This window comes from Lissotriton vulgaris, chromosome 2_1 (genome assembly GCF_964263255.1).
Source record: "Lissotriton vulgaris chromosome 2_1, aLisVul1.2, whole genome shotgun sequence".
Taxonomy (NCBI): Eukaryota; Metazoa; Chordata; class Amphibia; order Caudata; family Salamandridae; genus Lissotriton; species Lissotriton vulgaris.
The window spans coordinates 214,323,386-214,348,640 of NC_141687.1; the positions used below are offsets into that span (position 1 = coordinate 214,323,386).

Sequence of the window (25,255 nt, forward strand, 5' to 3'; positions counted from 1 at the left end):
CATCAGGGACTGGATGAGCTCTAACCATCTAAAGCTCAACCCCGACAAAACCGAGCTGGTTCTGACGGGTGGAACCTCCAGTCCCTGGAACTCTTCCTTTTGGCCGTCTTCCCTGGGTCCCCCCCTGTCCCCTCCCTTTCAGTCAAAACTTTAGAAATCAAACTCAATGCTCATCTCACTCTGCACTCCCAGATCAGTTCAGTTGTTTCTTCCCGTTTTCTCACTCTTCGCACAATCCGTAAGGTGTCCCGTTTCTTCTCCTTCAGTGCCCTTAAACTCATTCTGTCTGCGATGGTGATCTCCCGTCTAGACTACGGCAACGCCTTGTATTCCGGTGTCCCCGCGTACAACCTTCAGAGACTCCAACTGGTGCAGAACCAGGCAGCCCGACTTGTGTACAATCTGTCAAAGTCTCATCATGTCACCCCGCTGCTCAAAGCTCTGCACTGGTTGCCTATACGGGAACGAGCGTTGTTTAAAATGGGCTGCATCACCTTCCAGGCGAGGGCTGGGACGGCTCCTGGCTTTATCTCTTCTGAGATAAAGGCATATCTCCCCAGCAGAAACCTACGTACCTCCTCACAATCCCTCTTGATTGTTCTCCGCTTTAAGAAGAAGAGGTCAGGTGGCGCTAAATTTTCCACTCTTGCGCCTACCTTTTGGAACACCCTCCCCCTTTCTCTTAGGTCTTCCCCCCACTATCTTGAGTGTCGTAAAGCTCTGAAGACTTTTCTTTTCGCCCAAGCCTTCCCTCACTAGTAGTTTTGCCCTCCCCACTGTCTGATGGTCTGTGCTCCTAGTGCCAAGAAACCGCAGGGTGGACGTGCGCTTTATAAGTATTTTAATTTCAATTTCAATTTCAAGGATTACCTAGTGGCTCAAGGGAACAGGCCCATGGCTGGTGGTTCCACATAAAACTGCCAATGCGGTGCTTTTATACTAGAACAAGAACACCTTCGGAAGGAGAAAAGCTTCAGTGCGGCCATACAGACGCATCTAAGCAGTATTCTGTACACCAGCATAGAATGCATGCATGTATGTATGGGGATTGCTTGTAATTGTATTTATATAGCACTAACTACCCCTGACGAGGCGTTGAAGCACGCCGCTCCAGAACCCAAGGTTAGTGGTTAGCTCAGTGTTATTGATTATTGTGTGCCATTGGAATTCATATTAAAATATTAATTCTACGAAACATCCCATTCATTTACTTACGTTTCCTTGTGGTAGCTAAAATTAAAATAACTTGGCTGTAACCATTTGGAGGTGGTTTGTGAGTTCATGCAGATGGTTGGTGGGATTAATAAGTGGGTTTGAGGGGATTTAGAGTTAACACAAAGTAATTTGTTATGATCTTTAAAAGGTGTGGACAATTTGGAGAAAAGCAAAAATTGAGATAAACGCTCGAGACAGAGCAGGCTGTGTTCTGAGAGAGGAGGCGTGCAAGGATGGAAAGTAGGAACGTGTCCTTGAAGGTAAAAAGAGGTGACAATCAGAAGTTTTGAGAAAAAGTGGGGTTTCATGCAGGGTTTTAGGAGTATAGAAAGCTTTTTCAGATAGCATGCAATCTGAGGATGGAACACTGTAGGAAGATTTAGGTAGTGCAGACGTAGCAACAAACAACAAAGCTCTGTGCAAAGATGTGAGCAAAGCAGAGGAGGAGGTGTGGGAGGAGATGCAGACAAGACCAACGGGATTTCCAGTTGGAGTCCATCCATCATCCATTGATGAGGTGCTGTTTGACACAAATGGCCATAGCATCTCTTATGTGATTGATAGGTTACCAGCTAGTGCTCCCATAATCGCCAAAAGGATGAGGCACTGGAAATACCAGTGGTTATTATCATCAGTAGAGATAGCAAAGAGGACAGTCAGGCTAAGTAACCACCCAGTAGAAAAGAGCTAGGGCAGAAGAGCAAAGCAGAGTGCCAGTAATAACAGTGGAGTGATGTGGAGGTGGATGCCTGCGGACATGCCACCAGGAATTGGCTGATGCCCTGTCTGCCCTCTTCAGAGTGTATACTGAGGTATACAATCGAAATAGAGGGTTCACCTTATTTAGAAGACACACCCATTGTATATAGGGTGGATGGTATATCCACAATACTCTAAATAGCACATTGAGTGATTCTGAGAAGAAGAAAAAAGTGTGTGTGAAGAGTGAATCATCTCTTGTATTAAAATGTAGAAATACAATGTTGTGCCGCAGTATGAATGAGCACAGAGCCAGTCTTTCATATGGTGGCATTTTCCCCACTAGCAAAAAAGATGTGACCCTAAGAATGAGCCATAAAATGTGGTGGTATGTGGCAGTTGTGAAAATCCAAGTATTCCTCACTATATCTAAAGAATTCTACATTTAGTTTACAAACACTTTTTCGATGAGCAGTGGCCCAGCCAGTGACTATGCTTCCAACCTACACCTCATGGGCTTTTTTCCCCTCTACAACAAATGTGAAATGGAAAATGTTCTTGACTCTGTGCCCCTGTCAAAAACAGTGGGACACTAAGTTTGGTTTGCTTGATCCATTTCTCATGATTATCACAATGGATGGCAAGCTGGAAAGTTTCCTTCACTCCCTTGGTGCCAACTTTATGGAAGTGGTGACACATTCACAGTCCTCATCCGAAGGATGGCACTGTCCCTCATTGCGCCTGCACCAGACTGATCCCGATGGGGATTCACAACCGCCCTCTGGATCAGGATCTGATAGACGAACGTCCTAGAGAGGTGGTCCTAGCCAAATAGTAGAAAGACTTGCCACAGAAAGGGACAAATCATGTTCACTCTTGAAGCAAGGCTCATGCTAACAAGACCATGAGGACAGTCCGCCACGCTGAACTGTTATCGTGATTCACTATCTGTCCCATGGATTCAGTGAGGCCCTTGTGAGTGGAGGCTACTGCAACATCAGGATCATTTCCTGAAGGCTGATAGTTCTTGATGTGCAAGTCCTTAGGATTCAGGGACATCGTGATCAGCTGTGTTGTAGAAACTGTAAATGTAAGTGTTTGAGTTTCTTGTTAGTTGTTTCTGATATACCTGTTACGATCACTAACATATATTATAGTTCCTACTAATGCAGAGAGGGCATACACTGAGTGGCTTTCATGGTGACAGGGACTTGATATCTCCGGGTTCAAACACTCAACCGTACCGACATAACCCCCTGCAGACTATCTGTTATTTCCATGCAAATGGCATGGTAGCAGGGACCTTTCAACTGTAATCAACCATATCCAGACTTGTTTCTACTCAATACCTACATTCACGCTCTTGGACCCACAGCACTGGTGTATAGCTCCAGGACAACAGACATGTTGGACTACCCCTGCAGGAATCCTTCAACAGCAGCCCTACATTACCCCTAGTCCGTAGACCTTCCATTTGTCAAGGGTAATTTTCCTCCCTATTGCAAGTGGACCACATTTTTCACACTATCCTATCCAAAGCATCCAGTATATCTCCTTCATACATAATTGCTACTGGACAGGCTATCCCGGGGCACTCATCAAAGTTCCCCTAGTAGACAATAACAAAGGAGTGTGGGTACAAGCCCCCTACCCTCTACACCTGAGAGCTGACCATCCACTCCCTGAGCAGTAATCATCATTTGAGATCTTTGCCGGATTGTTGAGGCCAGCTGAGACATCAGTTATGAATACGGTGAGTAAGCCACTGAGGATTACATCACTGAATGCAAATGGGTTGTCACATTATGTGAAAAGAAAAAAGATCTTGCATTTGGTTTAATACTACAAAAGCATACGTTGCTCTGATTTAAAAGACCCATCTCCCTGAATCCAAGTAGCTGAAGCTAAAAGGGACACGGTAGGACCTGTAATCAGTAGTAGCTAGAAAACAGATTCAAAGGGTAATCAATCTGAGTTGACCTCTTGTTCCAAAAAATAGCAGGATTGCCATTCTGGTCTGAAAAAACACTTCTACATAAAATCTCAAAAAATGGGATAACGCCAATAATGCCTGGACAAGAAGCTGATCATAGGAACTGTATAGGCTCCCGACATCCATGGCAGGTATTTTTGTTTACATTATCGAGACTGTACTGAGAATTGGTAACTCCAAAGTCATTGCGGAAGATTACAGGGTTTTAGCCCTGCACATCTTTTTCGATAGATTTGGCCTGTCTGATCTGAGCAAGGCTAGAGATAGGGTTATGTCACACAACGTGATGCAAGTTTGCTATCTTTTCAACCCCTGGCACGTCTTTCACCCACTTGGTAGGGACTACACTTTTCTGCCCTGTGTACATGGCTTTTGATCCTAGGTAGAGTATTTTCCTGTTCAGGGCTTCCTGCTATCAGGTGTGTTGAGACATAATGAAGAGTGGGTTGCTAGCCATTCCCTAGAATATCTGTCCATAGACTTAGGATATGCTCCTTGTGTCTTTGCAATGGTGCATGAAAGCCATTAAGTACAGGACCCCAGAACAAAGAGCTCCTCAAATTGAATATACATGACTATATCAAAATAAATCAAATGTTATATGCAGGCATCTATAGAAATAAATGAGAACTTAATCACATCAGGTTGATGTCGTGTGTAAGATTACATGTCCAGAAAGAAGCTAAACACAAAATGTTCTGCAATGGAGTTAGAAGTCAGAGATATTATAGCACAGTACACTGCGAATTCCTCCCTAACCATGTGTCCTCTTTACAGCCAATTTCAAACAAAACCATCATATTCCCTATACCACCTGAAATGCTCTAGTATTCACACTATCTCCCTGATCATTGTTGATATTAAAATACTGGGAAAATCTATAGCCAACAGGCTTTGCAAATTGATACAGATCTTTTTACACTCCTTCTCAAGTAAGCTCTGGTCCTAATCTTAAATGTGGGAACTACATAAAAATGCTCTCATTCTGTGGCTAATGAAGGGCTTTCGGACCGAATGCCTAGCGTTGTCCCTTGATGCTGAGAAGGCCTTCAACCTTGTGGAGTGGGTGCGTTTTTAGAATTCTGAAGAAGGCCGGCCTGGAGCAAGACTTAATTTCCAAAGTTTGGTGGCTCTGCGAAATGCCAAGCGAGAGTGTCAGCTGTGGAGGTTTCTTATCTAAACCAATTAAGATTCAACCCAGGGCTAGATAGATGCCTGCTATGTCATTTGTTTTTCCCTTGACCCTATCACCCCAGCCCACTGTATTAGACAGTCTCAAAGAATTTAAGGCATCCTAGTAGCAGTTGGCCTAATTAACTTGTTCCTTTATTCAGGGGATATACTGATGATTCTTACCTCGTCTGCCTTCCTAGTATCTGTATTGATGTCCTTTTCATTAAAATAAAATAAATTGGACCAAGTACAAAGCTCTGCTTGTGTCTCATGCTACCTTAAGGGGCATTTTTCCTGGGGTCAAGATAAGGTGGGTCCCTGGGGACCCTAAGCAGCTAGGGATATGATTAAATATAGGCCTGAAAAAAGGAATAAAGACAATCTGACTTCTTTACTGGCCCAAATGAAACTTGACTTCGAGCACTGATCTCATCTCAATCTTTCAAAGGGGGATACAGTGCAAGCCATCAAAATAAATATTGCACCTAGACTGTACTATGTTCTAGAGGTGTTACAATTAAGGATCCCCAAAGACATATTTACCTGTATTGATTAGAACATTAAATGCTACATCTGTGGTTGGCTGAAACCCAAGATGAAATTTTTAACCTTTGGGCTCATATGACATCTGAAGGCCAGAGACTGCTCCACATAGTGTCTTATTACTACACTGACCATTTTACCCAGTCGGCCTGTTTCCTTCCACGCTGATGTAACTGGATGGGTAAATAGAGAACAATGACAGTTTCACTGCCCTTCTCCCATGCTGCCTCTTTACCAGCCAGTCCCCCACATAGATACTGTAGATGACCGGATTGCCTGTTGTATGTTCACTGTATAGAAGGAATCCAACAAACTTCTAAAGGTAGAGTTCCATCTCCACTTCTCTCCTCCACATGGAGGGATGCAGCACTAATGGTCGTCTGCTTAGTTTCAGCTATGGAAAGATTGGTCTGACAGAGGTCTGTCTCTCCTCAACCATCTCGTTTTGCAAAACCTGAATCAAGAGTTAAGTCTGCTTCGGTAATACAGTACTTTATTATGTGGGGAGTGTTGTGTCTAGTCTAGATGGTCTTCTTGTTAAAAACTTCACCCCAAATCCGTTCATCATCTAACTAGGCTCTCATGGCAGACTTTACTCTGCACAGACTATATTCTGGGGGATTGGTCAACACTCCCACCATCTCCTGACTGATAAGTGTGAGAAGCTAGGTTGAAGTTTCTCCACTTCAAAATCTTAGGTGGGCGATATTGGACCCTCTGAGACTACATTGTGGGTATCTCCTTCACCACTCTCGGTGTTGAAGATGGGTGCATAACAGTCATGATTTACTGCACATTCAATCGCATTGGCCATACTTGCAGGTAAACTGATTGGTGTGAGTATTGTCTATAATCATCCTTAAGCTCACTTGGCTGTGGTCCATGACATAGATAACATAATGGGTATATCACCTCAAATACATAGATGGCTAGTTTTCTAGAGAGAGAGAGTGGTCCACAGGAAAATCCAAGTCCATATCAGTTTTCACATAGTTTTTGTAATGGAAACACACTCAAAAAAACTCTGGACCTCTTGAGTTTTTGAACAATAAAGTCTTTAAAGGGGGTAATGAGTGTGTTTAGCACCAATTATGAATAGGGTGAGTAAGCCTTCATAATTTGTGCCAATTACGTGGAAGGAATATCCAGCAGGCTGCCGACGATGCATTTTAGGGATTGTACCCTCACAAATTCACATTTTTGAAAAACCGGATTCTGTTTTTGGAAATTGGCACAAATTATGAAGAACTGTAAAGAACAAACTATATTGTAAATAGCCTTGAAAAAGCCCTGGCGCAAATCGCCATAGGGGCGAAACACGTGTCGGCTGTTCATGTTTTTATCTGAATTAATAAAGAGCAACTTTTCTACACAATATGGACTTCTGACTCTGACTATATGAGCAAGGATTGAGCCTAAGGACATTAAGAATTGGTGCTAAACACACTCATTACCCCCTTTATAGACATAGATGGCTAGTAACATCTCTGGCTACTGCTAAGATGTGTATACTGTGTTGCTTGAGGCAGGTCTTCACTACCACAGAGGAGGAATGGCTTACAAAATTGGTAAAAATAGTCCATTGTGAAACCATTCTATATAGGATCATGATAAGCTGGAAACGTTTGACTGAATCTGAGGCTGTTCTTGAACAGAAAGACAGTCCCTCCACCACCAAGAGCGATGCCATCTAACACTAGGGTGCTTTGCCCAGGCTGATCTGGGATGACCATTTGAATGGCTCAATGCCTATGAAACACGACCCCTGTGATGAGGTCCTGAGGTATCTATAGTGACAATGCAGCACGGCTGCCACCCCTTTGAGACCCCATATGCCACTGAATCTGTGGTTTTACATAGGGCAGCATCTTTAGATTGTACTTCCAACTGTGGTTCCAATACTTCTTTACATGGCCATTAATCGTGGTCCTTGTAGATTCTTGCCCTGGTAGCCTGTGGTCATGGGGACCTTGATGCCTTCTCTTGAATACACTGGACCCTTGACCAGATTTGGGACTGATAATGCCCATCAAATAAATTTGACAAACAAACCGACTATTAATGCTACCATAAGATGTTATTTGTTCAGTTCTCCCATTGATCTCCTTTTTGCCCATATGCTGCATCCAGTCTGATGTCGATGACTCATTATCCTACAGTGTACAGCAATTATTTATTTTCAAAATGTATAATGTAGCTTGCTCATGTCTGGCTCTGTTTACATGTTGTTAATGCACCATAGATGACGATGAGCAGGAATGGGAGTTGGAGTAATCCACTGGAATGAGAAATTGTGAATTGTTGTTTTTCCAAGTTTAAAATGTTGGTACCATAAGCTCTACGGTTAATGCCTTCTTTTGCTGAATAAAGAAATAAGTGTCTCAAAAATGGAAATAAAAAAACAACCAATCACAGGTGTTCTTAGCCTATGCCTCATACTGTCACATCTCATCATCAAACACACCAAAATTTGCCAATCCAGAAGGTGGCTTGGAGCTACCTCTTATAGGAGCACCTAAATAATGGCTCATTAAACCACTCCTCAGTAATAAACTCAACACCTGTCTACAAGAGACAGTTCCACCCCTGCTTCATATACCAACTTCCTTTTCCCTCCCATTGTGACCACTCCTCTTCCCCACTGTGTAACCTGTTGTACTCATTATCCCCTATTGATCAGTGCTACTGGCTAGATGACCGAGATAGAATCCACTTCTTCTTTGTGTCACTCTCAATTTCTACAGCTCTGTGTTACTTCTCTAAGTTAGGTTCACTCGAAATAAGTAACTACATAAAAATAAAATCAGGCATAAGGCTAAACTTGTAAAAGATATAGACCAACCTAGCTGTGACGGCTTCAAACATTGACACTAAGGTTTACCAACATATGCGACTTCATGAACACATTGCAGTATATGTGTATATTCCAAGTACTAACTTACATGATCCCAGGCTCTTCAGTCACATTCACCTGGGCTTTAATTTTCAAGTCCTTCTGAATTTGCGGCTCATTGGCCTGACGGGTGTCTCCCAGATATAACCCAACAGTCAGAATCTCCAGAGGATACGGCTGAAACTCATCAATCTCCTGTGTGGGACAAGCAGAGGAGAAAGCAGGTAAGGGGCAGACGTCAGATAGAGAGTCATATCCATCAGAAAGAACTAGTCATCTATCATATTTATGGATAGTTTATCCGGATGGAAATCCATCTTTATTATGTGTGCATAAAAGTGTCTGTGAGATAATGTATTTTATTATATGGTGTAGTTGTGTGACCTCTCTGTGTAATAAACTAATAACCCCATCTTGTGTCCATTCATGCTTGTTTGTAGAACCTTAGCTCAACCCTGGGTAGCTGTGGCTTTGAGCAGTCAGGCTGTTGCAAAGAAACAGGTGCAGAGCATTTAGAAGTACCAAAACAATTGAATAAGAGAGATACTCAACACAAAGAAAATCTGACACCACTTTATATAAAGCAATCTTATTTTTATGACTTGTTAGACACCAAAACAAAATCCACCAGAGGTTTCTGGAGATATAAATTATTAAGCAAATTGTAAATCACTGCTTTTTACTCAAAAGGCAAACGAGCATTGGTAACTACCGTGCTTAGCGGTTACTATGAAAACTTTTTATAAAGTTCATGCCAGAGTCATCTTTAAAGCCATGACCACAGTGCACAAAGCGATCTATTCTCAATCATTTGATTTTATATCTAAACGATTTCGATATAAGTCTTCAAGGATTCTGAGGTTGCCAATATGTAATTCCCACTTAAATTCAGTCAAAGAAATGTAAGTGTGAATTACATATTGCAACCTGAATTTGGTGGAGAATCTTTGATCAGTATGGGAGTACAGAACTGAGGAGAAAATGAGGACTACTTTATACCACGGAGAGCCCAGAGTAAAGCAGACAGGAATGCGCTTCAGTAGAAGCTTCGGGTGATGCGCCGATTAGGATCCTCCTGAGGTCAAGCCGCTGTGACTGAGAAAAGAGGGCGAGGCACTGGGTCGCCAAATAAGGGGGTTAAAATTGTTAGGACTGGGAAGCCAACACAGCAAACTACCTTCACTGCACAAGAAGTGGAAAAGTGGGGTGAATTCACTGAACTCTTTTGGTGCAGGTGGGAGAGACCGCTTTAATTGGGGGCAACAGCATATCCTATAACACATGTCAAATGTTTATTACAGATACTGTGAACAACCACATGTAAATAGAGAAAAGGAGAGTACGTTGCCTTGAGGGGTGGGGGAGGGGTCTTGGTTATGATATGTCAAAACGACTGTACTGCACATACTGAATAATGTATGACACCTTGCCCTGAGCTGTGTCTCAATGTTCTGAGGTGTTTATATTGCTCTGCTTACCAAAACCTAACAAAACACATAAAAATATAGCGCTGGAATTAGGAAGCTGAAATCAGATTTAAAAAAACACATCTAAACATTATTGTGCATGATTTTCCTTTTTTAAACATTATACTTTAATACGTGAATTCACAAAATACGAAATACATTGAAAAAAAAGTCCGCAAAAATGTAGACCTCTATAATTATCTAAAATCAATGTCATTTGAGAGATACATTTCCAACATTTAAGTAAAACCAATACAGTAATAAGCACAACTCAAAGAAAATTAATAGCGCTATTTTCAATTCCATATTGAAAGCGCTATTTTCAATTCCATATTGAAATGAACAAAGACTTATTAATTGTCACTTTCAACAAGAATGTTTAACAAAGCTAACTCATTGTAACTCTTCTTGTGTTATGTTTTATAGAGATAATTTACTTTTTCTGTAATTTTAAAGCTTTTGGGGCAAATAAAGAACATACATACTTCAGTTTTACTGTATTTCAAGGACTATTACAGTATATCAGGCCCACCTTTTGAATTGTTTAAATAGATTTTATCATCTCATACAAAAAAGGGTTCATAACTTCTTTTCATCCTAGATGGAAACACTTATGTATCTACCAACCCTAATGGTAAGTCAGGCAAAACTGAAGAGAGACCACAGCCTGCTGCCATGATGTTTCCCAATCAGAAAACGTTATCATTATTTTTTAAAGCAACGCTGGTTCTTTAAATGTTCCATTTGGAAATACAAACACAGGGGAGGGAGATACTCTACTTTGCAGGCCCCAAGCCCTATAAAAGTAGTCAATTACAGGAGGTTGCAAATTGCAACTTGCCTAATTAATGTTAATTAGGCAGGTTGTTCTGTGACAGCTTGCGAATAGTTATGTTATGTGTATTTGTAAAGCGTGCTATCACCCGGGAGGGTATCCTGGTGCTGAAATAGTGATTTGCAAGGATACCTATCAGTCTATAGGTCATGTCATAAAATCAGAGCCCAGTTGCAAAACTTTAGCTTGCTGTTTGCAGCCACTTTTTGTGAAATGACTCTTAGTACATTGAGCTCTTTATTTCCAGTATATTGTCAAACGTGTACAGCTTTCTGGAGTAATATATAGAAATGCGCTCTTAGGTTTTTAATTAAGCCAAATTATCCTTTCATCTTTCTGAGACTCATACACCAAGTAACATTAATATGGAAAACATAGACACCCATTATTTACAGCACATAGAAATGACAAAATTATGACATTGAACATTATATAACCAAGCTATTGCAAGCAATATTATGTGCCAAAGGATCTTTTAAATCAGAGGTTGGGGTTGCTCTTTCTGGTCGTAGACTCACCCTTGGCATCCATAGAACCTTCTGTGTCCTGAAAAAGTGATATAAGGCGGAGAACCTCTCATATCCTCCCATTAGAATGCGGACGGGGAGGCGACTGACTTCCTCCAGGACCTGGGCGCATTGGATGGCCGGTACCGCTGGAGGACACACAAAAACATTTCACTATTTGTACCGACAATTAAAAACCTTTGGCCCAGCGGCGGCCGCCACAAACAGAGGGTGATGGGGTTGTGTTGGGGGAGGGTGGGGAGAAATAAATTATTTAAATTTAAAAAAGAAAACCTATCTTTTGCCGCTGTCCGCCTCCAGCATTGTGTCTACTTGCGCAGCCTCTTCTCTTCTCTTCCTGCCTGCTTGTCCCAGCAGCCCTTGCGCTGCTCTGACCAGGCAGGTAAAGATGCCCTGCTCAGACCAGGGAGTCTGTGGGCCTGAGACAGCCGGCCAAAACACATATGCATTCTTAGAGAGTTGAGTGCAGGTAGCACTCCTCCTCCCTCCTCCCAAGCCTAAGCCCCGCCCCTCTCACCACCTCTGGCTCAGAACCGACTAAATGCAAAATAAAATGATGGAAGAACATTGTTTTATTTTACATTTGCTAGCTCTCACCTAGGCAGTGGGGCGAAGCTCCTCCGCCATTGCGGAGGAGCCACCACTGCTTTGGCCATGGAGGCCTCGGCATAAACTTTAAATAGTGCTTTGTGAATGGATATAAATCCAACTACGAATATCCTTGCCAATCTATATGCCATTGTCAGAGAACAGGAGAAGTAAAAAAAATAAAGGATTTCATTTACTACAAGCATTAATTCTTATTTTTGCCTGTTCACAACAACATATAAGAACTTGTTAATAACATATAGGAATACAATATGAGATGGTATGCACTGTGGGCTGTTTTCGTTTAGGTCCTGCTGACAAGTAGCCTCTTCACCACACAACTCTCTACTCGTAGGCACCTAAAGACGGCCCGAGGAACCATAGCAGGCAAGCAAGGGCGAGGAGGAAATCTCTAGTAAATCAACACTTTCAAGAAACACCATACCTTGTAGCCAAGAATGCTTGCGAATCAATTTTTAAACCCCCTACTTGCATTATAATGGCTTCTGTAGATGGGATTGTGTTCATTTAAGCATTTGTTACCCCTACTGTCCATTCTGAGATTGGCATGTTAAAGTCTCTGAGATGCATCAAGTCCCTACTGGACACACCAGGCCTGGAGATCCTGGTTTGGACTCTTATTGCAAACAAGATACATTACCTCAGCTGCTTGCCTGCAAGTCGCCAACCCTAGTCTCTTTAGAGACAGCTGCCTTTGTAAGACGAGTCCTCTCCACTGACTGCGGACGAATAAATGGCAACTCATTACCCTAGTTACTAATCCTTTCAGGGTCCCATTTAAGATCCAGAATACTGTCCACTGAGGTCCTGAACATCTAAACTCATACCTTAGAAACAACGGTAAAAGAGACAAACACTTGGAATAACACTTAGAAGTCTAACGTGCGTTTACTGAAGAAATAGCCAACAAGCTTTCAGAAATAAGCTGCCTAATCAGAACTTTGTCTCCAATTAGTTGGAGCACGTAATGCTGAAATTCAACTATTTTCTAAAATCCTTGCTTCGGAGTGCCAACTTCAGAACAAGGCTACGCCTTCTAGAAAGGTTTAGCTGAAATGTGCAGTGTACAGCACAGGATCACAAAATGGAAACTCACTTAACATCATGTAAGTGTGCAATAATACTAGTGCTTTGAAAACAGGCACAAAAAGGAAATAGCAATTGATTCATAAAATACAGTAGTTTGCCTTAGGGAACATATGTGGATTTGCATTTTAATAGTAACATTAGGGCATGTATACAAGTGAGCTTACTTTCACACTATAAAAAAGAGCTTTGCTTGCCTACTCAAACTGTCACCCCATAAACCGTAGAAAGAGCTTTTCTCACCTCTTATGCTCAGCTATAATTATTTACTTGTTCTTGCTGAAGAGTTTTGGGGCATCGATAGCCACATCTTGCACATGACTACTGACTTTCTCCAAGGAAAGACTCTTTAGGGAGGAATGAGAAACCAGAAAGTTGTAGCTGGAATGCATGAATTCAACCCAGCCCTTGGTAATTACTCTTAGTTGAATTCCAGTCCATTCTTTTTCTTAGTCTGTGTGGCACTAGAGACAAGGTCAAACCATATGAAAATCGGTCCAAGTCTCATCCAAAAAGGGACAGCCCGAATACTGGGCTCTGTCCCTCCTGATTGGGAACTGAAGCCCAAACAACCTCACAGATGTTTCAGCTGTATTTGGCTTCATCATGTTGGCACACCTGACCCACTTAGGATGACTCACTGAGAGTTCATCCCTGGCATTTTGCAGAGTTTTTTTCTATCTACTCACTGTGCCACTAAAGATAGGGACACCACATGCAAATCATTTGTGTACACATGCTATATGTGTGAACACAAGAAACTCCAAACGTGTTTCAGACTTGTTCAGCTTTATCAGTGTGGTGCAGCTAGAGACCTGTATTAGGCACAATTTAGTCAGAACCCCTATATCAGCCTACTCGACCTTTTTACAGTTACGCATTCAAAATATCTAAAGTGTTGGGTGCCATTATTGAATTAGTTCAACAGGGACGAATTCTAGTCTATTGCTTATTTTGCTTACTGTTCCAATACACACAGCAAGCCCCCTCTGCAAATCAGTGTAGGCTACACCACAAAAGGGACCACTACAATGAGGCCTACTATGTAGTTCTAAGGTGTGCATGTGTCGCCTGCTCCTCTTTCTCGAAAAATCACTTGCGGCTAATAGGATTCTTTTGATATATAAACAGAAAGTTTCATAATCCTGGCAGCACATCAAGATACTTCAGAGATACTCTTTACCAGCTCCCTTTGGCTTTCATGCTTTACAGGAAAGGAGGACACAGCATTAAACCCTTGGCCTTTAGCACCTAACGTTACATCGGGATGCTTATATTTATCATTTCGTTTACAAATTTATAGTCTTCCCATTCATTATTTGCAAACGAGTCGGGGAAAAGAAATGAACTTGGACTTGTGCATTACCAGTGGGACCTCATGATCACCGGATTGACCAACTCAGAAAACCGATGTTGTAAAGACCTTTCGAAACCCCAGTGATGAACAAACTTACTTTCATCGAGCAAAGAAACGGTGTTGCTGTCGTACACAATACAGTACTTCATACACTCCAGCTCTACACCCTTGGGCAACTGGAACTCACCCTTTTCATCCTGTGAACACACAAAGGTTTGGATGTCAGCAGAAGGGAAGCTGCCTCCAGTGTTCTACTCTTAACATTACTTTTACATTATTGACATACTGTTTCATAGGGAATCCCAGACTTGTAGTGCATTCATAGCTAGGGGACTATTTGCTTCTTGGATTATAAAGAGTGTCTTAGTATTGTGGAATGCCTGGGAGTAAGAGGATGGCAATATCTGTGGAATCACTGCACTGATAGTCTCATTTATGAAGCATCAAAAACATGTGATGGGAGGTGTTGGTGGAATGTTTGCCCATATCCTGAGGCACACTTGATACTTGGGTTCCAAGGCTTGGTTGGGACATGGCGGCAAGTGTTATGTACTCCCTATATTGAGCCCAACCCAAATGCGAGCAGAGAAAACAAGCATTTGCAAGGTAATAGGTCTCGCATTAGGAAAGTGTGAGCTATTGGTATTGTAAATGACATTTTTTTTAAATATGTGTTGGCTTTGAAAATATATAAATTAATAGCATTGTTATTCACAAAGCCAATAGCTTACACTTTCCTAATGCGAGTCCTATTGGCTATGGCAATGCTTGTTGGTAGCAAGCAAGGACAGTGCTGTTGTGGAGCCGAGTGATGCTGTTGTGGTGCTGAGTGATGATGTGGTTGGGTTGAGTGATGTGGTGGTGTCCCAGAGTGATGTGGTGGTGTCCATGAGTGATGTGGTGGTGTTCCTGAGTGATCTGGAGGTGTTCCTGAGTGATGTGGTGGTGTCTGTGAGTGATGTGGTGGTGTCCCTGAGTGATGTGGTGGTGCCCCTGAGTGATGACCCTGAGTGATGTGGGGGTGGCCCTGAGTAATATGGTGGTGTCCCTGAGTAATATGGTGGTGTCCCTGAGTGATGTGGTGGTGTCCCTGAGTGATGTGGGGGTGTACCTGAGTGATGTGGTGGTGTCCCAGAGTGATGTGGTGGTTTCCCAGAGTGATGTGGGGGTGTCCCAGAGTGATGTGGTGGTGTCCGTGAGTAATGTGGTTTTGTTGTATGGCATGCAGCAGTGTGAGGCGTGCAGCAGTGTGAGGCGTGTAGCAGTGTGAGGCGTGCAACAGTGCGAGGCGTGCAGCAGTGTGTGGCGTGCAGCATGCAGCAGTGTGAGTAATGCAGCAGTGTGCAGCAGTGTGAGGCGTGCAGCCGTGTGAGGCGTGCGGCAGTGTGCAGCATGCAGCAGTATGAGTAATGCAGCAGTGTGCAACAGTGTAGCAGTGTGTGGCGTGCAGCAGTGTGCAGCATGCAGCAGTGTAAGGTATGCAGCAGAGTGAGGCGTGCAGCAGTGTGAGGCATGCAGCAGTGTGAGGCGTGCAGCAGTGTCAGGCGTGTAGCAGTGTGAGGCATGCAGCAGTGTGAGGTGTGCAGCAGTGTGTGGCATGCAGCAGTGTGAGGCATGCAGCAGTGTGTCATGTAGCAGTGTGCAGCATGCAGCAGTGTGAGGTGTGCAGCAGTGTGAGGCGTGCAGCAGTGTGAGGTGTGCAGCAGTGTGAGGTGTGCAGCAGTGTGAGGTGTGCAGGAGTGTGTGGCGTGCAGCAGTGTGTGGTATGCAGCAGTGTGTCGTGCAGCAGTGTGCAGCATGCAACAGTGTGAGTAATGCAACAGTGTGCAGCAGTATGATGCGTGTAGTATTCTGAGGCTTGCAACAGTGTGAGGCGTGCAGCAGTGTGAGGCGTGCAACAATGTGCAACATGCAGCAGTGTGTGGCGAGCAGCAGTGTGTGGCGTGCAGCAGTGTGATGCGTGCAGCAGTGTGCAGCATGGATCAGTGTGAGTAATGCAGCAGTGTGCAGCGTGCAGCAGTGTGAGGCCTGCAGCAGTGTGCGGCGTGCAGCAGTGTGAGGCTTGCAGCAGTGTGAGGCATGCAGCAGTGTGAGGCGTGCAGCAGTGTGCAGCATGTAGCAGTGTGAGGTGTGCAGCAGTGTGAGGCGTGCAGCAGTGTGAGGCGTGCAGCAGTGTGTGGCATGCAGGTGAGGGGGGAGAGAGGGGTGAGGGTGGGTGAGGGTGAGTGGGTGGGTGAGGGTGAGTGATGGTGAGTGAGGGTGTGTGAGGGTGTAAGGGTGAGTGAGGGTGTGTGAAGGTGTGAGAAGGTGTGAGGGTGTGAGGGTGAGGAGGTGTGAGGGTCCGAAGTAAATGGTGGCAGGGCAGACATCATAAGAAAGAGAGAAGAGACTGCGTTGGTCAGTTTCAGAATCAGGAGGGCCAGAGACAGAACAGTCTGCAAGGGATCAACGTGTCTAGAGGCAAAGCATAGCGGATGTAGCTTGCAGCTAGCAAGTCGAGTGTTTTCAAGCTGAGTGTCCCTAGAGAGATGGCAATACAGCAACAGCATTTGAGGAGCAAGGCTACTGTAAAAATTGTCGGCATTGCTGTGGCGGGGGGTGGAAGAGCATTCCTTTGAAGTCTGATGGGGGGGGCGGGGGAGCGGATTCCTTTGAAGTCTGATGCCGAGGCTCAGACAATTGGTGGTGTGCGAGCAGCTTCCTTTGAAGTCTGATGCCGAGGCAGATGGTGTTTGATGTGCACGCGCCTGCCTCACACGCCTGCCTCACATGAACTGTATGCGATCCGCAGCTTGGTAGAGTTTTTGAACTGCTTACTATAATCTTGCCTGTTTATCTCTAACAGGATATAATAGGCGAGACCTAAAAGGGAGTAGTAAAACTGCTGTGTGATTGGATTGAAAGATCCTCCTTTGTCTATAACAGTTTTACTTTCTCCAAGATCAGATCGCACTGAAGGAGCTAGCCATTCACACTGTTGATGACTTATAATGTAGGTGCCAGGAAAGATTGTGACACTCATTTTCAATTTACCATTGGCAGATTAGGTACATTATCTTGAAAAATTGACTCACTGGCAGTCTCGAAAAGAATATTGTTTTTGTTTCTCCCTTTAGTGATTATATTTCAGACCTTTTCTCCAGAAACTCTGCAGATCATTTCAAAGAACATCATAAGCTTTTTTGATATAAGAATATTGCAAACGCAGTCTGTTCCTTTTCCGTATCAGTAAAAAGCATATTTTCTTTTGTTAAACAACCTGGTCTAGGTAATCTACTCTTAGGCCTAAGTGCAGCTAGGAGTGAACGCCCAATGCTATCAGAGGTGAGGTTGCCTTCGGAGAATAGTTTGTGTTCTCACACACGTCTGGGATGCATGCACACTTGTGCCCCCAGGCTATATTGTGGATTGAGGATTTTAATTTGGTGCTCAACAAACATTTAGATTGTCAAAATGCCGCCAGTCACATACACAATGCTGCTGCTACTGCCCTCTGAGATATAATGTGGACAGAGGGTCTAGTCGACATATGGCACCTTCAACACTCCTCCCCTGCTGAGGGAACACGTGTCCTTTTCCCATTGCTCTTGGGTGAGGCTGGACTACTGGATTGGATCCAAAGATGTACGCACATTGGTGCACTGGGTGGACCATCTCCTCTGCACATTCTCGGATCACGCCTCAGTTAGGTAGGTGCTTCAGATGCTGCATCTTAAACACCGTCCATTCACATGGAGGATGAATCCCACAGCCTTACTTGATGCTGTGTTCCAGGATGAACTCAGATCAGAGATCATAACTTTTTTTAAGTTGAATGACAATTCAGTGGACTCGGTTGGCACTATTTGGAAGACCTTTAAGGCCTGCCTAAGCAGTGTGTGTATGGTCAAACAGCACCGAATCCGCAAGTTGCTGAGAGAGCGCCTGGATAGGTTGGAGAGCCTCAGGGAAATGATCAACCATCCACCCAGGCTGATGAAGAGTTAGACACCTACACAGGTTCGCAGCTCCTAGAGGTCCTCTAATTCAAAAAGGACACAGGTGAGACTATCTATGAGGTGGAGGATGTCTTGAAGGAGTTCGTCCAATACTACACCACTCTATACAGATCTGGCCTCAACCAATTATTCAACATTCATTGAACACATTGCAATGGCATGGCAGGCGGAGCCTAGACACCAATTCCTTGCTACACCTCTCACTATTCATTGTAGATGTGATCTTGAGTCTCCACACATTTAAACCCTTGGGAAGCGATGGCCTCTCCAAAGGGTTATACAAGGCTTTTTCTCCTATACTTGCCCCCAAGTGACTACAAGTCTATAACGAGGCACTCTCAGCCGGCTCGATTTACCCCTCCTTTACAGAGGTGATACTAATCGCCCCACTAAAACCAGGAAAGCCCTATTCACGTTGCGACTCATACCAACCTCTGTCCTTTTTTTAATGTGGATGTAACTATACTTGCAAACATACTAGCAAATCGGATATTGCTGCTCCTCTAAGATCTGGTCCTACTGGACTAAGCGGGTTTCATCCCCAGGAGGTCCACGTCACATAATCTTTAAAGTCATGTTGCAGTATTGTACCAACTAAATTCGGACTTAAAAGCGGTGGAGGTATTTTTGGAAGCTACCAAGCATTCAACTCTCTAGAGAGGGTTTCCTTATTGCCATTCTATTGAGGATGGGGTTCCCTACTAGTTTTCTGGATCACACTTCTGTCACAAGCCCATGGCCAGGATCAGGCTGAATGGTCTCTTGCCCTCACCCCTGTAGATTAATCGGGGCTCACGACTGGGATGCCCACTCTTCTATTTTATACACATCGGCGTCAGAGCCCCTGACGTGGGCGATCAGACAGCTACAAACATCCTGTGACCTGCTGTATCACCTTTTATACGTACAACATCACACTCTACCACCGTGAGCCGGCCTGTAAATTAAGCCCAGTAGTCTGGGAGTTTAGTCTCTTCGGGAGGTTTACAGGGATCTCCATCAACTGGAACAAATCCACTGTGTTCCCCCTTACCCACCCCACACACCCTAATATGCTCCCTGGATGTACCCCTCCCATGATGTACCACCAGCAGCGGCCAGTGCAGGTAGGTGCGGTGGGGAGGGGCTGGGAGGATGTCGACAGATGACACAATAGGATTTATTTATTTAATGTTCCCTATTTCGTCGTCTGTCGACACTCTCTCCCCCTCCCCACCGTGCTTACCTGCCCCGGCGCTGCTGTGTACCATATCAGTTAAATATCTTGGAGTCTGTATTAACCAAACCACAGAAACAATGGCCTCTAAGAAATATGGTGTGGCCCTAGCACAAAATTAAGACTGTGCCACAATATGGAGGAGCCTGCCCCTAATGAAAATAGTTGTCTTACCTAAGTTACTCTATCTATTTTAAAATGTTTAAATCATATAACGCAAACATTCTTCAGGGTGCTTAAATCCTTCATAATACCCTAGGCTGAGTGGAAAAACAACCTAGACTCAGCTAGGAGGTACTGACCTTACCACGCACACACAGGGCGGACTAGGGTCCCCCAACTTTGAGCTGTATTATGCTGGGGCATAGGCTCTGATCACTATCGGTTGCACCCACCAAGGAAAGACACATGTGGCGCTGCAGTACGACAATGCACACCCCGATACACTACAGTCAATTGTAGGGCAAACCCCTAAAGCTGGCAAACCAAAATCAATTCAGTGAATAGTGTGGTGTGGCCTGGGACAGGCTCTGCTGGCACCTATCACACCTCATCATATACACTTCAGACCAACGCTTGAACCACTTATACAGAATACTGAAAAAATACAGACACTCCGCATACTATAGGGCTGGGGGTAAATAAAACCGTGGAAATTTTTCAGAGCGGTCAGTTCCTTGGCGGCCTGCGTGTAGAAGATAGTGAATCCTGCTACAGATGAACACGCTAATATACCTCAGATAGCGAAGTCTCTGCTTCAGCACTCCTGAGGCGGAAGCCGGGAGCTAGACAATTTATCTGTACTATTGCATTCTTCTCCCCAGGCGCAGACCGCGGCCGCCATCTTGGGTGAGGGGCAGGACAGCGCGCTAGTGCAAAGGCCGATTTGGGGCCAGAGCACTATAAATTGAGCGTGTAGGACTAGTCAGGTAATTCGATAGCTTTAGCACTCCTGAGGCGGAAGCCGGGAGCTAGACAATTTATCTGTACTATTGCATTTAAAAAATCTGATTTTCGCCGTTTTCTAATCTATTTTAAACCTATCACCTTACGCTCCTCTGTGCACTCAAAACCACTTTTTAATCGCATTTACCTTAGGACTTGCTCCCCTCTTGGGACCCCTGCCCTCTTCCTTGAGCCGATTCACGGGCTCGTTAGGATCACACTCCTCTTCTCCCCAGGCGCAGACAGCGGCCACCATCTTGGGTGAGGGGCAGGACAGCGCGCTAGTGCAAAGGCCGATTTGGGGCCAGAGCACTATTAATTGAGCACGTAGGACTAGTCAGGTAATTCGGTAGCTTTAGCACTCCTGAGGCGGGAGCCAGGAGCTAGACAATTTATCTGTACTATTGCATTTAAAAAATCTGATTTTCGTCGTTTTCTAATCTATTTTAAACCTATCACCTCAAGCTCCTCTGTGCACTCAAAACCACTTTTTAATCACATTTACGTTAGGACTTGCTCCCCTCTTGGGACCCCTGCCCTCTTCCTTGAGCCGATTCTCGGGCTTGTTAGATCACACTCCTCTTCTCCCCAGGCGCACACAGCGGCCGCCATCTTGGGTGAGGGGCAGGACAGCGCGCTAGTGCAAAGGCCGATTTGGAGCCGGAGCACCATAAATTGAGCCCGTAGGACTAGTCAGGTAATTCGATAGCTTTAGCACTCCTGAGGCGGAAGCCGGGAGCTAGACAATTTATCTGTACTATTGCATTTAAAAAATCTGATTTTGGGGCGTGGCCAAGATGGCGTCGGAGTAAGACGTGCTTTCGAGTCGCTCCGGCGCCCGACCTGCTAAGCATTGTATAGCATCGCCTACGGGGTGCCAATCGACTCTGAGATACTCGCAGAGACCACCGGCATCGAGTGGAGAGGTCCGGAGCCCCCGGCGAGGCCATAGGAGACCGGAGAGCGCCATTGCGGGAGGGTCATCGCCCGGCCTACTAAGCATCGGTCTTGCGTGAGGGGGAGGCCGGCCTGTGAGAGCAGAGGAGCCGGCGCAGGCTGGGCGTGGCATCGCGAAGCAGCGGATCACTCCTGCCCCCTTATCGCCGCCAGTGTTGCTCCGCACTCTCGAAGCACTGAGGCGGTATTGGGCGCTCTGTTGCAGCACACCCGAGGACCTCGACAGACGATCGGCCACGTGGAGGGTGTGCCCCGGACTATCAGCGGAGCTGTGCGAGCCCGGGAGTGGCTATTACTAGACGGCACAGAGACGGCTACTTGCGTCCACTGATGAAGCGGGGTGTCCTCTTCGCCCCCGCGAGCAGCCTAACACACTGAGGTGGTGCCCGTGGCGTGAAACAACTACGAACCGAAGGCACTTGGCCTGCGCTGTGGGCCCCGGCCCGGCATATGAGCGGAGCTAGCGGCCTATTCTACCCTGCGAGCTGACTGTTTGGCCCGCGCTGTCCCCTCACCGGTGGCCGCAGCATAATTTGGAGGACCGGCGGGGGCACGTGGCTGGCGCAGGGGGTCTGCCTTCGTGGCCCCGATTGACGGAGAACCCGGGACGGATTGCCGGACGACACTGTCCCTGCATTGACTCTTGGACTTTGGCGGGAAGCTTCTGAGCCGCCATTTTGATCAGGCGGCCGCCACCTGTGGCGCAGTTACGCGGCAGCGGGGAGGCCTGCATTCCTAGTGAATCCTTACGCTACGCCTGAGTGCTTCTCATCCCCGGTGAAGGTACGATAGCCTTGGTCCCGCGGCACGGCCGGCCCTTCGAGATGTCCACTGTACCACGCAAAGGAAGGACGGTTAAGGACGGGGCCTCCAAATCGTCACAGCAGCCATCTTCCCCAGGGGCTAGTGGTTCGTCTAGGCAGTCGGACGAGGAGGCGCCCGCCACCAAGGCCTTCATGACGGAGCTGTTCACCTCTATCAAGGAGGATATTTCTGAGCTTCGCGCCCAGCTGGCGTCGGATCTCCGGGAGGTGCGGAGGGATGTCGATGGCATTGGCGAACGAGTGGCAACCCTGGAAGATCACAACTTGAGTGTGGCGAATGATGTGCACCAACTACAACAGGATATTATTCGCCTTACGGAACAGAATTTGGAACTGCAGGCCCACGCGGAGGACTTGGAGAATCGTTCCAGGAGAAACAATATTCGTATTAGGGCGGTCCCTTGGGACGGTGAGGCTGGAGACTTGCGAGAGTATGTCCAGGCCCTGTTCTTGCAGATCTTGGACGAGGAGGACGTGCAGGAAATTAAAATGGATAGGGTGCACAGAGTCGGCCTGCCTAGGCGTGGGGGTGGCCCCCCCCCCGGACATCCTCGTGCTTTCGAGTCGCTCTGGCGCCCGACCTGCTAAGCATTGTATAGCATCGCCTACGGGGTGCCAATCGACTCTGAGATACTCGCAGAGACCACCGGCATCGAGTGGAGAGGTCCGGAGCCCCCGGCGAGGCCATAGGAGACCGGAGAGCGCCATTGCGGGAGGGTCATCGCCCGGCCTACTAAGCATCGGTCTTGCGTGAGGGGGAGGCCGGCCTGTGAGAGCAGAGGAGCCGGCGCAGGCTGGGCGTGGCATCGCGAAGCAGCGGATCACTCCTGCCCCCTTATCGCCGCCAGTGTTGCTCCGCACTCTCGAAGCACTGAGGCGGTATTGGGCGCTCTGTTGCAGCACACCTGAGGACCTCGACAGACGATCGGCCACGTGGAGGGTGTGCCCCGGACTATCAGCGGAGCTGTGCGAGCCCGGGAGCGGCTATTACTAGACGGCACAGAGACGGCTACTTGCGTCCACTGATGAAGCGGGGTGTCCTCTTCGCCCCCGCGAGCAGCCTAACACACTGAGGTGGTGCCCGTGGCGTGAAACAACTACGAACCGAAGGCACTGGGCCTTCGCTGTGGGCCCCGGCCCGGCATATGAGCGGAGCTAGCGGCCTATTCTACCCTGCGAGCTGACTGTTTGGCCCGCGCTGTCCCCTCACCGGTGGCCGCAGCATAATTTGGAGGACCGGCGGGGGCACGTCGCTGGCGCAGGGGGTCTGCCTTCGTGGCCCCGATTGACGGAGAACCCGGGACGGATTGCCGGACGACACTGTCCCTGCATTGACTCTTGGACTTTGGCGGGAAGCTTCTGAGCCGCCATCTTGATCAGGCGGCCGCCACCTGTGGCGCAGTTACGCGGCAGCGGGGAGGCCTGCATTCCTAGTGAATCCTTACGCTACGCCTGAGTGCTTCTCATCCCCGGTGAAGGTACGATAGCCTTGGTCCCGCGGCACGGCCGGCCCTTCGAGATGTCCACTGTACCACGCAAAGGAAGGACGGTTAAGGACGGGGCCTCCAAATCGTCACAGCAGCCATCTTCCCCAGGGGCTAGTGGTTCGTCTAGGCAGTCGGACGAGGAGGCGCCCGCCACCAAGGCCTTCATGACGGAGCTGTTCACCTCTATCAAGGAGGATATTTCTGAGCTTCGCGCCCAGCTGGCGTCGGATCTCCGGGAGGTGCGGAGGGATGTCGATGGCATTGGCGAACGAGTGGCAACCCTGGAAGATCACAACTTGAGTGTGGCAAATGATGTGCACCAACTACAACAGGATATTATTCGCCTTACGGAACAGAATTTGGACCTGCAGGCCCACGCGGAGGACTTGGAGAATCGTTCCAGGAGAAACAATATTCGTATTAGGGCGGTCCCTTGGGACGGTGAGGCTGGAGACTTGCGAGAGTATGTCCAGGCCCTGTTCTTGCAGATCTTGGACGAGGAGGACGTGCAGGAAATTAAAATGGATAGGGTGCACAGAGTCGGCCTGCCTAGGCGTGGGGGTGCCCCCCCCCCGGACATCCTCGTATGTGTGCATGACTTTCAAACAAAGGAGCGTATCCTACGGAAAGCTAGAGCCATCACCTCCTTACAATTCAGAGACCACCGTCCGCAACTCTACTAGGACTTAGCGGCATCTACGCTTCAAAAGAGGAGAGAATTCCGCCCAGTGACTGCTTTCTTGCGGGAGCGTAACATCTCGTACTCCTGGGGGCACCCCTTCCGTATAATATTCCGATGGCAGAACAGGCTGGCGCAAATCCGCTCCCTGCAGGCCGCGAAGGATCTTCTGGGGCTGGAGGACGTTCCTTCCTCTCAGGCGGCGCATCCCTCCCCATCGAGGCGACGGCATCGATCTTCCTCATGGCATCGAGTTGGTTCGTCCCCGGACCGGGGGCGTCCGGACCGCACTGCTAGCTTGCAAGAGAGGGGAGCTGCGGTGGCATCGGTGGCTTCGGCCACGCTAGCAGATACTCAGCAGAGCTCTGGAGCAGCATGATCCCCGGCTTCCTTGATGGTTGGGCGCCGGAGGGTCTCTGGCCCTAAGGTCTCGGGGTACTATGGTACTTTTGGAGAAGACACCCCGGGCCGTGGCCCTGGGGGCCCCCGAACTGGTGCCCCCACCCCGATTCCAGTCTGATGTGGACCTTGTGACCCGTGGCCCATTGGAACTGCTGAGTGCTTGGTTCAGGTTTAGTGCCTTGAGCTCTGTCTTCTTGTTTTTTGGTCTGCTGGAGGGGGCTGGGAAGGAGGGAGTTCTGGGGGTTGGTACTGCGGGGAAACTGTTGGGGTTGGGGTTGGTGGGGAGGGGGGGTGTGGTGGCGACCGAAGATGGTGTGTATGTGATGTTGTTGGCACTAGTGGTGTTCTTCT

General features: G+C 46.9%; 1 protein-coding gene across 5 annotated transcripts in view; it reads right to left on the reverse strand.

Annotated features, from left to right (window-relative positions):
- The window catches only part of STYXL1 (serine/threonine/tyrosine interacting like 1), a 257,256-nt gene that overhangs the window by 148,954 nt on the left and 83,047 nt on the right, over positions 1-25,255 (reverse strand). For all 5 annotated transcript variants that reach the window (XM_086954773.1, XM_086954771.1, XM_086954770.1 and 2 more), the window contains exons 4-6: positions 14,494-14,593; positions 11,336-11,472; positions 8,566-8,711 (exon numbers count right to left, since the gene is read on the reverse strand). In XM_086954773.1, the coding sequence (XP_086810899.1) occupies positions 8,566-8,711; positions 11,336-11,472; positions 14,494-14,593 (383 nt within the window). The remainder of the gene's footprint in view (positions 1-8,565; positions 8,712-11,335; positions 11,473-14,493; positions 14,594-25,255) is intronic.